The sequence below is a fragment of the Crocodylus siamensis genome, chromosome 5 (genome assembly GCF_052110815.1).
Source record: "Crocodylus siamensis isolate JL-2025a chromosome 5, ASM5211081v1, whole genome shotgun sequence".
NCBI classification, from domain to species: Eukaryota; Metazoa; Chordata; order Crocodylia; family Crocodylidae; genus Crocodylus; species Crocodylus siamensis.
Window position 1 is genome coordinate 37352606 of NC_143399.1, and position 16862 is coordinate 37369467.

Below are 16862 nucleotides of genomic sequence, written 5' to 3' on the forward strand. Positions count from 1 at the left end.
TCCTTCATGCAGGGCCATGTCATCTGGCCTGCAGGGCTTGGAACTGTGATGATGGGAGAGTAGTAGCAGTGTTGATTGCCACCAAGTCCCCTGCTGCCAAATCTCTTGACCTGTGTGGAGCCCCACAGGTCAGTCCACAGGCCAAATCTGGCCTGTGGGCAGGAGATTGAGCATCGTTCCACTACAGCCAACTCACAAGTCTATCCATAGTGTATTTATATTGTAGGAAAATAAAGAACTTGGCTTTAGGTCAAGGCACACAGGATTTCTCTTTTTTCTCAGTAACTTTGAAATGAAGAGAGATCTTAAATCAAATGATTCTGTGTTAAATATTTTAGAGGATAATTTTGTTCTGTGCAATGTCATTTTCTGCTCTCGTGTATTTTAAGAATGACCCTTTGATATTAGCAATAGATGTAGCTGCCTCTGAAGCATCCAAATGTTTTCCAGCTTTTATGTGAAATTTAGTATATTATACATATGGGGAGGGGGCACTGGTAGAATGCACAGTACTTAGGTGATACAAGTTTTGTACAAAATGGCATTCATTTAACATGTTAAATAAGGGAATTCAAATATTGCCCACAAGCAAGCATTTAAGCACTGTCCTTTGAGGGAACACAGGCAGGTTTCTCTGGTTTGGATGTCTGAGTTGCTTTAAATAAAAAGCTTTCACATTAAGACAGTTTTTGTTTTTGGTTAGCTGATTTTTATGTTATTTTAACATTTGTTGTTCTATTTAGAAGCCTAGGACTACAAGGTGCTGAATATCCTTATATCCCACAGATCCAGTGGAATTTGATGGTCCTCATCACCTTGTGGTTTCATAAGGATTTTTATTTTACAGTATAACTGGATTCAGTAGTAGTTAGACTGAATGCTCAGCCCTGGATGGCAGAATACATGATAGTGTGTTTAACCATAACTCTTGAAAGTCTGGTCTACTTTTTCCTCTGAAGATGGTATCTACAGAACAGTGATTCTCAGCCAAGCTGCCACAACACACTGAGATGTCTTGCGAGCCTCTCAAAGGTTCTGTATGCTGCTATTCAGTATTTGCACTCTCAGGTGTGCAAATATGATTTACAAGATAAACACAGAGGTTTCAAATAGGAATCCATAGTGTCAAAAACATTCCGGCCTGTTGTGGGCTTTCTGAGTTCTTTGCAACAGAAGAATTGCTCTATTTTCCATAGTAAAAAATGAGTGAAAACTAAGAGCTGGCATTTCCGAAGGGGTGCCTTAAGTCTAAAAAGGTTGAGAACCACTACTATAGAGGCTAGGCACATTGGTTGCTAGGATCTAGGACAAGCTTACATGGCCACTGGCCATATAATGTTTACGCTAAAGAAAAATAAAGATCTTGGCTTTAGGTTAAGGCACATTCTGAACAGTAACTTTGCAAGGTGAGAGAGGTCTGAAATCAGCATACATGCAGACAGAGGTGGGCACCCCCAGAGAAGATAAAGGAGAGGTGGAAACATTCCACACTCATTTCCTCACTGCTATTTTTGTCCTGCTGAGGCTGTGACGTGAGTACGCTCATCTCTCTAAACAATGTTGATAGTCATGCATAGATCATCTTTACTTAAATTCCTGTTTCATATTGGGCTTCCTTTTGTTTTCACATACAGCTCCAGTTGTAAGGGAGGAATAGTTTCAATGGTCACTTCTTTCTCCCTCCCTCCCTGAAAGGCTAGTAGGCCCCATATCTGCCTGTCCAGGCTTTCAGCCCAGGGCAAGAGTTAGTCAAGCATAGTGCACATTATGCACTCAAGACCTACACTGGATAGGGAACCTCAGTCCCAGAGAGACATGGATGGACTTGCTTTGTGCCAGTTACATCAGAGTCAAACTCTCAGCTCCTATGCAAAGGATGAACAAATGAGCTTTGTGCAGATGGCTGCAGGGACAGAATCCTCCCAGGACCTCCTGGCTCTGGAGCCCCTGCAGTGCTAGCAGAAGTGTAGGCATTCACCCCTTCCTCCTTTGCAGGGAAAAGGAATTTGACTTGCATATCTGGGCAGTTTCAGACCTCCAGTGCTTATGCTGAGCCACTCGTATCTGCCAGTACTGCTGTGGAGAAACAAAAGCTGGCACCAAGTATTGCCCTGCAGCCTGAAGGGGGTGCACAACTCTCATATAACTTCTCTGTAGTGTAATCTCTTCCCTACCCACCTCCACACCCAGACCCAGACCCACCTGAGAACTTCAGGGGTTCCGATATGTTCTGCTACCTCCACAGCCAGGGATCCCATCTAGGGCCTTACACTTCACTCAGATTGTGGTCACTGGGAAAACTCCTGCTGACTTAAAAGAAGCTGGAACAAGCTGTTAACATGGAAATTGGATACACAACAAGAGACATACTCACTGTCACTCAGAGCAGACTGTGCCTGAGATATGGAGGAGGAAGTCTTGTTAAGAACTAGGACATTTTTTTTTTTTTTCAGTTCACAGGCTGTCATACACTCATGAAGCTTCTCTCCTCTCCTAATGATGCTGGCTGCAGGATGTCTTTTCCCTTTTATCATTTTGAAGCCTCGGCAGGCTACAAAAAATGAAAGGCTCTTTAGTCCCTGACTACAACCAGTACTGAGGTTGCAGTAATGGCCAGAAAAGCAGCTCCACTGATACATTTATCCTGAGTGGAAGGATTTCTGCTGAACAGAAGCTGTCCCACCAAGCCTGGCACCTCTAACTTAGCACAAGGACAGGCTGCAAAACCCCCTTGCAACAATAATGCGGTTTGTTCCTGATGAAGTAGAACTACCACAGCAAAGACAAATAGCTGAACAGATTATAATGCTATGTAGAGACGGAGGACTAGACTCTATTTTGATCAAAGTGAATTGCCAAAGGCAGAGATTTGTGTCAACATTTGTTTTATTTAAGGAGTTGCTCAGAAAACATCCAAAACAAAGTATTAAAATTGGGGGCTTTTTTTTTTTTTTTTTTTTTAAAGTTGCCTCTCCATCCTGTTTTCTCTGCGGGGCTGTAACTATTTCTAAACCCAGTCCAATGGGATCTGAGCCCTGGCTACCATCCCAGAGAGGCCTTTAAAAATAGAGAGCTGTGGATGGCACTGTACAGAGCAGGGGAGGCTCAGGCAGGGAATGAGAAGACCGAGGCTGCAAAGGAGGCTTGAGCAGCACCAAGTCCCCAGCTCCTTCTCCCAAATCCCTAGGACAACATAGCAAGAGCTTCAGTCTTCTCAGTGTATCAGTAACAGTGAGGGATTGAAGGAAGCAAACCTCTGGGGGAAGAGGCAGCAAACAGGTACACAAAGCAGGAGTCAAACTGAGAGGCCAGGAGAGAGCGAAAAAGGAAACAAATTTACAGAAAAAGGAGAAAGAAGTGGGGGCAGAACTAGCAAGGGAAAGAGCAGCCCCAAAGCGGGTGAGGAGCAGAAGAGGGTGAAGCCCCAGAAAGTCCTGTGGAAACAGCCCTCTGGAAAGAGGGGGCAGGGTAGATGTCCCTTCCTGGAAGATGCCCGCAGAAGGACAGACCTTCTACCCTCGCACATCGTGTGGGCCTCCACTTGAGAAGGCAGGAAAGCCTGTTGTGGATGGGCAGTGGGAATGGAGAGCTGGAAGTGGAGTGGGACTGCCAAGGCAGTTCCCAGATGCTTATTTAGCATCCCAAGCCCTGAAGCCCCACTGTAAAATAGCTTCTGAATCACCCACAACCAAGTGCCACCTTCCTGTGAGGAGGGCTGAGCAGCCCCAGGTTCACAACCTCTCTAAAGGAGTCTCCATGGCAACATTTTTACACCACAGTGGTTGTAACCCCAAGACACAAGCATCCTACTCCTGTGAAGGAACCTCAGTTGGCAGTGTACAAGCTGAGAGGAAAGCAGAGGGGAAACCGAAGACCTGGAGAACAACAGGGTCCTCTGAAGTATCCAACCCCATCAGCTTTCCCAGGCCACATACATGCCACGGGGAAGGAAATCAGTTGGATGTACGTTTCAGCCTTGCAGCATCTGTGAAGCAGCATCCAAAGTCTCTCCCTCAGGGAGTAGAGGATTTTGCTCTGTGGTTCAGTGAGTCATTTGCACTCATACGCCTCCTACATATTTCAGCATTTTGTCAAATCTTACCAGGGGAGCCATATGTTTCCCCAAGTGAATCAGTGAAGCATGAGGTTACCCATGCTCTTCACCCTGGCACCCAGCTGTGGCAGCTCCTGGGAGGGAAGGGACACCGTGGGGAGGGCAGTGGCTGCTGCTGCCACAGCCACAGTTACACCTGGAACGTCTCCTCCTGGCAACACTGAGCGTACGGAGCGCCTGAACTCCTCGTTCTTCCAGGTATAAAGCAGTGGGTTGAATGCTGACAGTGAGCAGAGCAGCAGCCAGCTGGTCGCTTGCAATGCCCGGGGCATGGGCTGCAGGAAGAAGCCCAGCAGGCTCACCCACACCAGGGGCTGGGTGTCCAGGAGGAAGACACAGCAGAGGAGCAGCACAGAGATACTGCTGAGGCGTCGCTGGGCCCGGCGTGGCGGCTGTGGGGCAGCAGGGAAGGGCAGCTGGTGCAGAAGGTGGAAGTTGAGGACACTGACCCGTTTGACGCTGCCCCGTACCCGCCTCACGATGCCAAGATAGCAGTGGAGCAGCAGTGCTGTCTGGCTGAGCATGGCCAGAGGTACCAGCAGGGCAGTATAGTGCACACTGCTGCTACTTTCCCCCTGGGGTGACTGCTGTGAAGGCCACTGTGTCCAAAGCCTGGGCAGCAGCAGGACCAAGAGCAAGGCAAGGCCCCAGGACAGTCCAATCATCCACCCTACATGTCTCCGCTGGTAGATTGCTTGGTAAGTACTGGGTGCTTTAGTGATGAGCACATACCTGTTGAGAGCTACCAGAAGGTGAGAGACCAGGGAGACAGTGAGGCCAAGGCCCAGGAGCGCCCCCCGGAGCAGCCGGTATCCTGTTGAGTGGGCAGAAGGGGAGTTTGGTGGTAGCAGCCACAGCACTGCCTCCTGTGGCATCCAGAGGGCACAGATGCTCAGGTCAGCGGCACAGCCGTTCACAATGAAAGCATTGCTGGTGGTCTGTAGCTTCTTGAAGGAGAAGACTAAATAAATAACCATCACATTGGATAAGGTCCCTGATATGGCTAACAAGGAGTACAGAAGAGACAAGGAGATCCTGGTCCCTGAGGACTCTTCACACAGGAGCAGCAGAGAGGAGCTGGCACTCCAGGAAGAGTTGGGCATCTTCTTGAATGCAACTCAGTCTCGGCACCTCCATGCAAATCTCATGCTTACCCGGGAAAGGAGGCTTTGAAGCAGAGACACAGACGGAGAGGAGCCAGAATAAGGCTGTAAGGCAGGTTACTGGTATAGTGCAGAGCATGCAAAATCCAGTAGTATCCAACACTGGCAACCAATAGGACAGTCCAGAGAATAAAGCTAGCAGAAGTGGGGTTGCATAGTGAAGCTAGTAGTGTCCAGAGCAGGGAGCTGTCAGGGACAATCCAGTTCAGGCAGCTAACAGCATCCAGGAAAGCAGCAGCAAGGATGTTCCAGCTGTGAAAATGCCAAGCAGCACCTGCAATCAGCAACAAGAGCAGCAGCAGCTGATATGAAGTCTTGCGGTTTCCTTCTGTGCTACTGTACATACCACATACATCATCCCAGGAAAATTCAGCCTTTCTCCTCCTCATGAATTATTCAGCAGATTTCCAACTTGTAAAAGCAGGAGGAAAATCCCAGCTGGCTCTGAAAATACTGCAGCTAGTGTGATTTTTCTCCCTCCCTCACCAACTCCATGGTTTGAATGCTGCCTCGCAATGTATGTACACAGAGCCTTTCATCCTCAGCAAGCTTTTGACTAATAAAGGACTTTGTTCACCTGTCTCTGAAAGGCAGAGTATCTGGGGCAGAAACTCCCCTACCAGCTATTCATTTGAACTGATTTCTTCCGATTCTCCTTATTAGGTAGCACCACTCAGTGCTTCTGTAAAACCTATTTTTAAACCTAATTTTAGATCCAGTCTCTAATAGCAATGTGCTTTCTGAATTAAAAAAAACACATTGTCTCTTACATATAGCTCCTTGGCAACAGAGCACTTTTCATGTAAGGGTGCTAACCCCTGCATATGTATATTTTGGGTTATTTAGGGGATAGGAGGAAATGGAGACAACACAGGTGACTGAAATCTATTATACACTCCTCTACATTGAATTGGTCATTGCTTTTCCTTGATGAATAGATTACTTTATAGTCTCACCCTGCAGCCCTAACTGCCATGAGTAACGATAATAATAATAATACTGAAGGCACAGGGTGAGGTTTTCTGGAACGTGATATAAAAAGGTGCCAGTTCCACACTCAGGGTCCCAAGCTGCTGTGGGTCCCACAAAACCCTTCTGAAGTTATATCTGAGGGTTATTGGAAACACTGTGGCTACAAGAAAATGAAACCAAAGTTCTTCTGTCTGGCCAATATTACAGGAGAAAGTGCGTCAGCTTGCAACTAATTAGAGTGTGCTCAATAGAGCCTGCTAATAGGACTAATAGTATTGCAACCCTCTTATTAGAGCGCAAATGCTTTGAAAGTCCTTTGGGGCACACAGTCCTTTAAAGTAAGCGATTCTAATGGAGAAGCACAGGAGCTGTCACTGCAAACACGCTCACTTTCCCTTTGATGCCAAGACACTTCTGCCGCCCCCATGCTGCAGTGAAGCAGTGAGCCCAGTTTAAAGTGACATGTCTCTATGGCACAGCTTCTCGTCAGCCTGAGCTCCTTGTGTCTTGGGTACTGCTCAGGTAAAGTTATAATTATTGTTGGTTATTATCTTACAAAGTACATAGAATAAAATCCCAAATACTACAAGGCCAAACACAACAGCCTGTCTTCTCTTCTTTGTCATTTCTTCTCCAAATCATCCACTTCACCTTTGGTTGTAAAACAGGATCCCCCACCTTGTAAATTAAAAGATTATATTTACCTCTGTCTGTCTGGAGCCCCAGTGTAAGATTGTCTCAGCTCTAAAGTACAAATTCAAAACAGCTATTAAGAGTAAGGTTTATACTAGTGGTAGACATGTCTTGCCCAACCAGATCTTTCTTTGATCAGGGACTTAAGAAGTCTGATCCAAAGCTCACAGGTGGTGTGTAGAGGTAAGTGGGTTAGGTACTTCGAGTATAGCTTTCATTGTGTCATGTATCTTTCCATGCACAAAAAGCAAACCGTCAGTGTTCAGCCTACATGGACTTTTATTTTAAAGAAATGACTAATGGAAAACTCTGGTATCTTAATGGCAGAAAAATCAGCCCCTTCTTTCCTTGCAAAACTCCCTTCACAGTCAGCCACTTACATTTAGAAGTCTTGTGTGGAGGACATAAAATCCTTGCTACCAAGTCCCTTAGGAGTTCTGTACAAGAACCCTAATATTGACTCCTGCATGTACAGCAGAGATATCAAACTCACTCGGCCCTGGGCCGGGTTTGGAGGTGGAGCTTCTTGCAACCGGATCTGGTCTGTAGGGAACCTCATGGACCGGATACAGATATGGCAGCAGCGTGCATGATTACAGCAACCATGAGTGTTAACACAGCTACCACTTACCACCTGCTGCCAACACGTCTCCCATGAAGCTCCCCCACTCACCTAGGCCCCAAATTCCCAGCCCTTGTAGGAGCCCTGCCAGCTGAACAATGCAGCCCCACAGGCCAGCTCCAGGCCGCAGGCCACGTGTGACACCCTTGACGTGTAAAGTTAGGCAGATTCTCTTCACCACAATGGGGTTTCAGAGGAGTGAGGACTGGCCATGTTCTATACCTGGGAGTTTCCTTGGTGTTGCCTAGCATATGCAGTCAACACAATGTTATATATTGTGCCTGGATAGGGGCTAGTGGGAGCTGAGGTAAAGGTTCCTAGCAACCAACAGTCTGAGTGTTGTTTACACACTGTCACTAGGTGAACCAGTATGACAACATGGATTCACATGCTTGCAATATGCGGATGGCACATCTACTTTTCCATCACTGCATGTGACCATAGGCTGCCACTGATGTGGCCCAGTGGACGGATGCTGTTAACTCACAGATGAAGAGCAGATGGTTAAAGCTGAACTAAACAAGACAGTAGCCAAAGTCATGGTAGGTTCCTTTGGTTGAATGTACACTCCTTCAAGCGGTCAGTTCAGACCATACTTTAGACTGCTCTTGGATCCCTCACTGCAGCTAAGCTCTCACACCAATAATATTTTTTTAATCATATCTGATTGGATGAGAGATTCCATTCAATTCTGTCAAATAATGACTTGCCCCCATTATACCTTAATCATGTTGTGTTTTGATTACAGCCATGTAATATATCTGAGCATGAAATCTTCATCACTTAGGAAACTCCACCTGGTACAGAACACTACCAGTGAATCTCTTCAAGATGGCACAGAGACCTTTTCTCTGTTGTCTACAATGGATTGCTACAGAATTTCAAATCAAGTTTGGGGTCTTGGTCTTTATTTTCAAGGCACTCATGGTCTGGGCTCATCATTACCAGAAAAGTTCTAGTATAAAGACTGTGGTCAATTAAATTTGCCCTCTGACACAGTGGAACTCTTCAATAATGGTAAGGCTCACCTTTGTAGGAGACAAAACTTACAGGCAAGTTCAACTCAGTAGAACAGACTCTCATAGGAACTAAGGATCATCATAGACCTTACTGCCTTTGTTTTGAAGAGCAGGTTGCCTTCCTCAAATTTGCCTTCTTTAACATAAGCACACAACAGCACATATATAAAAAACTCCTGCCCTTCCTCTGACAAAACCCCTACAAAAAGAATGAGTAGTAAAAAGTGGTAAGCTAATGTAGATTAGCTTCCATTTTCCACAGATAAGGGTGTGTACATAAGCAATTAACACAGTTGCAGACAACCTTGTAAGTCTCTGTCCTCATTTACATCATGGTAACTTGCTCAAGTGACTATGTCCTGAATTGAATCAAGGTATAGTTATAGCCTGAGACATTCCTGAAAAAAATACAAGTTATTTTATGAAAAAAAGAGAAGTTACCTACCTGTTGCTTAACTGGAGTTTCTCAGGATGCATCACTGAAATATGTATTTGCTCAGGAGAAGCCACCAGCAGGAAAATACATAAATCATAGGAAAATAGCCTGAAGGGACCTCAAGAAATCAGTCAAGTCCATCTTCCTGCTCTGAGGCAGGATAAATGCATCTATGGATCACTAAGGCTAGGTACAGGTATAACACTTAAAGTGCGTTAAGCATATAGAAAGTTCTTTAAAGTCATAACAAAAAAGATGGTCATGGCACATAAAGAACTTTAAAAATGGTGGATCCTGTTCTAAGTTAACCCTCGATGGATGTGGTAATAAACTAAAACACTTTACGTCAGAACACTTTATTGAATGCCTATACTACATCCACCCTGAGTACAGTAGGTTACATTCCCTCAACACCCCAGAGGCCTCTCACTTGGGGGCTTGCTAGCCTCCACTGAGCAGAGGAGCACCCCCCGCCCCCCAAGCCTGCCCCGCAGCTGTCACAGAGAGGAGACAGAAAAGGCTGGGTTTACTCCCGGTGTGGCCAATGGAGCACCCATGCCATGAGGGCTCCTCCATAGCTTGCTGGCTCAGGGGAGGCCAGGCCAGGTACACGTGGCAGGGAGGGGCTCCATTCCCTCCCCCAGCTGCAGGTCCTGACATAGCTAAAATCTGCTCCTAGGGTTCTGTTCAGCACCCCGCCAGCCTCTTGGCAACTGCAGCCAGAAGCTGCAGCACAGGGTAGGCAAGCTGCAGTTGTGCCTGGGGTGGGGGGTGCCCCCCTACTACAGAGACCCAGCTTGGCCCCCCTGGCCCTCAAGCCTGCAACTTGTTGGGGGTGGCAGGGTCACCTCTAGCCACAGTTCCCAGTGCAGCTAAAAGCTGGATGAGCAGCCCTGTGCTGCAGATTCTGGCTGCAGTTGCCAGGAGGCTGGAGTGGGGTGGGTGAATGAATCCCCCTGCTGCGTGGACCTGGCTTGAGGGCCATTCCGTCCCATCACTAAACCCCAAGCAAGCCCCCAAGCCAGCAAACTATGGGGGGTGGCCTTGCCTCAGGGTGAGTTCTGTTCATCCCCTCCTGCCCCAACCTCCTGAGAGCTGCAGTCAGAAGCTGCAGCACAGGGCTGCCCATCTGGCTTTTAACTGCACCAGAAATTGCAGCCAGGGGGGAGAAGGGAGGCACCTTTGCCATATGGACCTGGATCCCCCCCTCTTGCCCCTGAGCCAGCAAGCTGTGGGGGGGGCCCTTGCAGCAAGGGGTGTTTCATTCACCCACCCACCATCCCAGCCACTGCTGAAAGCTGCCCACTGGTTGGGGGGCAAGGTTGGGGAGAGGGGCTGCTCCAGCAGCCTCCTGGGAGGTGTACTGAAGTATCACACACCTGCTGACCTTAGCTAGTGCAGGCCACTTCTATGCTCCCCCATGGGCTAATGTCTATTATGTTTAATCCTGCACTAATCTAGAGCACTTTGAGTAAAGCACGATATTTAAAGAGTGCTTTCACCTCAGTCTTTTTGAACACTTGTATTTAGCCTAAGTTCTTGAGGCCCCACTTCTGATCTGCTGAGAAGCGTCTGTTTGGGTTGTTTGCTCAGGCATTCAGAAGACTCAGTAAACACACCACCAGACATCTCATGACAAATGCATCAGTTTCATGATCCAACTGCCTTTTGACATGGTTGTCCATTACAGACAGTCCTTGACTTAAGACATTTCGAGTTGCAACGGATGGCACTTACAAAGTTTATAAATTGACAGTTTCAACTTTCTGATGTCAGTTTTGACTTTAGGATGCTTTATCCGATGTCATGGCATGCCAGCAAGCAAGTTCACTGAGTCACCCATGTCCCTGGAGAACATCTGTCCAAACTTCCTTGGACACTTTCTTTACGAAAGCAGCCAAGACTCCTGAGAAGACTCCAGCCAAGAACCCTTCAAAAAGTTCAGCCCAGAGCCGTTCAAAAAGTCCAGCAAAGCCAAATCAAACAAGTCCTTCCAAATCAATACAATTGCTATTTACAATATAAATACATTAATGTAGCTATATTACTCATCTATAATTGATTGGGTTAAAAATTCTGGGTTATTTTTGGTGAAAATAGGGTACTGGGCCTTGGTTCAAGAACCAATCTCCCATTTATAACATTGTTCCTATGGGAAAAATCGGTTCTGAGTTAGATGTTTCGACTTAAGACAAGGGTTTCAGGAACCAATCGTGTCATAAGTCTGAGGACTGCTTGTATAATGTATTGATGTGTTCTGAAGAAATGGAAAAGCAAAGCAGACCTGCTATACTATTTGGAGTTCCAGCATAAGCACTGGAAAAGTTATGTATGCGCCCTGGCTCAGATTTCTGAAATGAGTCTGTCACAGAGTGGGTGCAGGGGCGGCCGTGATTCTGCTAGCACCCCCTGCCGTGTCCAGTTAGGTGATTCAGCACCCTCAACTCGCCCGCCACATCTTTGATGTTCTAAGTTCAGTAAGGGAGGCTGCCTTGTCTTGCCTTGGACACTACTCTGCACTATGCCCCGTTCCGATTGGGGTGCCCCAGTGCACCCCTGCCTTATGGGCGATGCGTGCCTCCAACCTCCCCTTTAGCACGCCCCAAGCCTCGCAGTTCTTCGTGGACAATATCTGGTCCTTCTGTCTCCCTGCGCCCTGCCTGGCGCCTCTGGGTTACCCTCACAACCAGCGCCCCTTTGTCTGGTGCCTCTGGGTTTGTCTCGCCCAGGCTACGCCCCACTGGAGCCTGTCTTATTCTTTCTATGCACCTCGCCCCCTCAGGGGCCTCTCGCTTACCTCTGGGCTTTCCCGCGCGTCTCACCCCTCTCGGGGTCTTTGCCGCGCGTCTCGCCCCTCTAGCCCTTCTCGGGGTCTTTGCCACGCGTCTCGCGCTCACCGCCCTCTTTGCAGCCCCGCCCACTCTGGGACCTATACCGTGCTCCTTGCGCTCGCCGCCCTCTCTGGGGCCTACACCGCGCTCCTCGCGCTTGTTGCCCACCCTGGGATCTCGCTTCCGCGTTTCCCGCGCTTGGGGCTCAGGTGGCCGCAGCCATGCCTGGCCCCTCAGCCCTTTTCTGGGTCATTTGCCCCACTGGGCAAACTACTGCCCTCACAGGCCAGGGTCCAAAACCCCACACACCGTGACTCTCCGGCGCAAACAGCAGTGCCCCACTGGCACCGCTCACTGTGCCACTACTGGGCACACGGGGCCCCAAATTATTGGGAAGCTCCCATGAGGCCTCCTCACACCCCTACAGCCTCACCTGGTCCTCCGGTATAATGATAACTGAATCGGGAGCCAAACGTCTATAACTCAAACACCAGAAGCCTATCAGCTTATAACACACTCATAGGCCCCGAGATTATAACCCCAGCTCTGCTCAATGCTGGCTCTCTCATACCTCTATCCAGGTTCTCTCTCTCCCCTCACATCATTGCAGCCGGTCAGACCGCCACCATTGACTCTGCTGCTCAGCTCTCCTGCAGAGCTCCTGCAGCTGCCAGAGAACTGCTAGCTAGGCTCCGGCCTGGGCTGTTTATAAAGGCCCGGCCCAGCCTTCTTCTAGCCAGCTGACCAACATTAGTTGCCCTGGCAACCCTCACCTGTGCTGCCTTATTAATTGGCAGCTGTCCTTATTACTGTTGCTAGTAGCGAGCACTCCAGTGCTCTGCTACAGAGTCAGTATGACATCTACCTTGTTTCCTTTTAAATCTCAAGTGTATCTAGTCCAGGAGAGAAAACAGTAGGCCAGGAATTAGATAGCAAATGAAAACCTTCATTAGTTTTGAAACTAAACAATTCTGGACCTTCACAGGTAGCTCTTTGAGTCTCCTGAAAAATGGAAGTACTATAGACCTAGGTTGTTCTCTTCCTTAAGACTGAACCGGCCACAGAACAGGATGCTGGATCAAGCTGTTTAAAATTGCATCTTTGCCATTAACAGTCCTTCAAACTTTAAATTCCTCCCTATGCTCTGGAGGTAGTTATCACTGAAATTTTAGTACTGTAATTGTAATAATCAAAATGAGCCCAACATGGCTTGCTAATTAGATATTCTGAACTCACAGCAGAGTTTCTTTTTATGACTGAGTCAATCAAGTCCCCTCGGTTCCTCTTTAAGTTGTTCTTACCTGCAGCTTCTACCAATGACAGGCGTTTACTTTAAAACCCTGGCAGAGTCCATTCACTGAAAAGAATGCTTGTATTTTCTCACATGCCAACCACCCTGTCAACCCAAAAAGACACACATATTGTTTAGGGAAGGCAGAATTTAGAAAAAAAAAATTTTCCTGGGGCATGGCCAACAGCATGTAGTGGCTCACTTACTGTCACCCAACTTAATGGCTGCTTCAGACACAAGCTAGAGTGTTAACTCTCTCACAGCCACTAAGGAATTGGTAGAAGCTTTCAGCAGCTTAGTCAAAAGCTACTGTTAGTGTCCCAAGTTTCAAAGGGTTGATTTTAAGGGAAAAGGTGTGCGTGGAATGTGAGTAAATACAGTATCAGACAGCCTGGAATAGCAGTAGGAAGAGCATCTACCAAATCATATGGATGCTGTTGGATTTCTGCCAAAGGTTTTGAGGGAAGTCCACAATTCCTAAGACGCTCATATTCCTTAATGCAGGCAGAATGACATGTGGCAGGTGGAACAACAACCTTATCCAATTATGAGGATGACAATACTGCTGTTGAAACAGTAAAATCGAGTTATTGAGACACAAGCAGTCCACAGAGGCACATTTTACTTATTCCAATTTCTGAAAAGGAGCAGGCACTTGACCAAATTAAACTGAGTAAGGTAAAGTAGAAGTAAGGCAGCTCATTTATATAGATATTTTTATTGTTGATTAGCTGTGTATATCTACAAAATAGAACAAAATACATATTTTTATGAAGATAAAGTATTCATAACAAAATACATATCAAACAAAATTCTTTATTGGAGGTAGAATTACCTTACCGTTCACCTATAATTCATATGCAGTATATTATATTATATACGCACACACATATGCTACTTAGGGTGTGTATATGTCACATATACACAAAGTTATGAAAATTTACAGTATTACATGTAAATTTTACTCTGATTTATATAGCTGCACTCAACATTGTTTTTGTAACTATTACAATTTTCAATGTGAATTCCCATTCCAAATGGTATCTATGATTTTTTTTCATAAAAATACACCAAATGATCATGATGCGATTTGTGACGCACTTATAGAACTTTCCTGGACTTTCAGTTTAGTACAAAAACCTTTAATCAAGTATTTTTCTTCAGCTGTCTAAAAGTACAGTACTTTTAACTGACAATTTTATTTATTTAATTTTGCCTCCTGGATTACACTAACCATTTGTTTCAAAATCATACTAGTGCTTTTTAAAGTAGGGTCAGGGTTGTGTTGTAGCCATGATGGTCCAGGAAATGTATGAGGGACAAGGGTTTTGTGTGTTATCTTCTGCTGGGCCAGCTATTTGTAGTTGGTCCAATAAAAAGATATTTCACAAAACCCTTCCATTTTTTAAAGTACTTTTAGGGGAATTCAACCACATAACCAGTTCTGATAAATACGGGAGAAATAGTTCTGAAGGGTTATAGTATAATACGATGCACCTTCCCCACTAACACTGTATGAAATACTTTCAGTAAATTTGGTCCCCAATTAATTTTGAGTAGAACTACAATTATTTAGTAGTAATTGTCATATTTGCCAACGGCAGAACTTGTGTTATAATAATTTATAGCATGATTGGACATTGGTTAAGGCAACGACAAGCTAAAATTGAGAGTAAATGTCTGGAAAGGTATTGTTTTACTGCCACATTTAATTAGAATAACTTATTACTTCTACATCTGAATCTAGGATGTTTTTGCTATGAAAATCATTCACACCAGTTGCCAAATTCAGTGCACATCCACCTGCTTATGAAAATCGGCTTTCCTTTTTATGCACAGAGTACACTGCATAACAGAGTTTTTAATTTACAAGCTGCTTCAGAACAAACTGAATTACCAAATGATACAAACATTTAACAAAACTGAAAGAAAAACTAGGAGTAAAATAAAACACATTTTTAAATACATTCTCAAAAGGGAAAAAGTTAAAACAGAATTGTAAGCTAGATTGCTTTCTCTTCCTAAAGGAGGTTATATACCAGAAGTAGGAATGTCACATTACATCTGAATCAAAAATATACATTATCTGCTCCTTTAAATTGACCATATGAAAGATTAGCAGCTGAAAGGGAGAAGCCAATTATAAACCAAGTTGTACCAGTTGATCGTATATTTACAAATTTCTCATTAGTTGACTTCAACTACTTTACTTAAGGAAAATTAAACACCAAAAATAACTGAATTCAGTTTTAAACAAAAATAGTGGCCCCATAAAAATAAAACCCAAAGGGTTTTGTTCATAAAAACTTTTCACACCCTGTAGATAAAGACCTAAAACATTTAAAATACATATTTTTGGTAGCAAAGAAGTGAAGAAACCTAAAACAAAATATAGTCTAATCTTTACATAATTATATATATTTTTATCTTATCAAAATAGTCTCTTAATACATACATATTGTAACACTGTATACACAAATGTAATTATAAATGTATTATTGAAATCTATTAGAAATACCCCAAGTCAGTCACAACATTAAAATCTTCAACCTGTATATAACATCACTGTAAATTTTCATAAATTTAACTTCTCAGTGCATCTGCAGTAGTCATTAAAAACCAGAGATTTCTGGTTAAGTCTCTCCTTGGTGTCTTAGTTAAATGTTTTAAGTTATCTAGGAATGAAGAGCTCTCCTCTTAGTGAGCCGTTTCCTTCCCTCACCATTCTCCTCCATGAAGGGTTGGGAATTTAAGAGCTGACCATGTTTCACCGAAGCAGCAAGGCTTTAGTACTGAACATATTCAGACTGAAGGGACTGTGCAGAGGAGAAACAGAAACTGGTATTAAAATTTGTATTAAGAGGGACCCTTTTAAATCCCACATTCAATTTATACCTTCAAATAAATACATTTCTATGAGGAAAAAAAAAGATTATAACTAGAAAACAGAAAAATTCCAGGGTAGACTAAACGTAAGTGCATTCTGGACATGCACAGGAAATGTACCAAAAATGGCAAATGATTTATCAAACAGTCACATTAAATGTTATTAGACACAGTCAATTTAACAGTTCAGTTTACACTATAATGTTAGGAGCACATAGCTTCTTGTTGTTATCAACTTGTAATTATTGTTTGTGAATCAGATATAAAAAAGTATTTAAAGACAAAAATATAAGTTACAATTATTATATGAGCCATTATATTTGGATTCAATTACTTCTAATCCAGAGAATTCTAGGGGTTTATTCTTTTTAATGAAAATTTTAAGAAATCCTTTAAGACAATGTAATACTCTGTTAAAATAACCAACAGAGAAAACACGATTGCAGTTATTGTGATTTAAATTGATTTAATTAAGTCTCAAACAAGGATAAGAATACTACTAAAATATACAATGCACTCTGCAGATTTTGATTCAGATAATGACAGAAGAAACGCTAAGGTGTGGAGTAATTACTGAAAAAACAAGGAAACAGCCAACAATTAGGTACAGAAGAAAATTCTAGAGCTATTTAGCAAGAGAAAGAACAAAAAGAAAAAAAATTTGAGTGAACAAGTAGTCTGAAGCAGCATATAGAAAATTAGCAGTTAAGAAGAAGGCCTGAAGACCTTTCCTGCCTGAGTTATGTGCATTTCTGGTTACGCAAGACATTTAACAAGCATTCTGTCTTGCTATTGATCTTGTATCAATTAAAAGTTCATCTGAGTTTTAAGTGTA

At 44.4% G+C, this 16862-nt stretch overlaps 2 protein-coding genes across 4 annotated transcripts in view; both read right to left on the reverse strand.

Annotated features, from left to right (window-relative positions):
- Window positions 1-2876: 2876 nt before the first annotated feature.
- GPR88 (G protein-coupled receptor 88) lies at window positions 2877-11608 on the reverse strand. Its single transcript, XM_090049358.1, has 2 exons — window positions 9029-11608; window positions 2877-5551 (listed from the first exon to the last, which is right to left on the reverse strand). The coding sequence occupies exon 2, from the start codon at window positions 5215-5217 to the stop codon at window positions 4132-4134; it is 1086 nt and encodes a 361-aa protein (XP_089905484.1). The 5' UTR covers window positions 5218-5551; window positions 9029-11608; the 3' UTR covers window positions 2877-4131.
- A 2232-nt stretch (window positions 11609-13840) lies between these two features.
- Window positions 13841-16862, reverse strand: part of CDC14A (cell division cycle 14A) — a 143080-nt gene continuing 140058 nt past the window's right edge. For all 3 annotated transcript variants that reach the window (XM_090047084.1, XM_090047085.1, XM_090047086.1), the window contains exon 16: window positions 13841-15957. In XM_090047084.1, coding sequence (XP_089903210.1) covers window positions 15928-15957 — 30 coding nt within the window. In that variant the 3' untranslated portion in view covers window positions 13841-15927. The remainder of the gene's footprint in view (window positions 15958-16862) is intronic.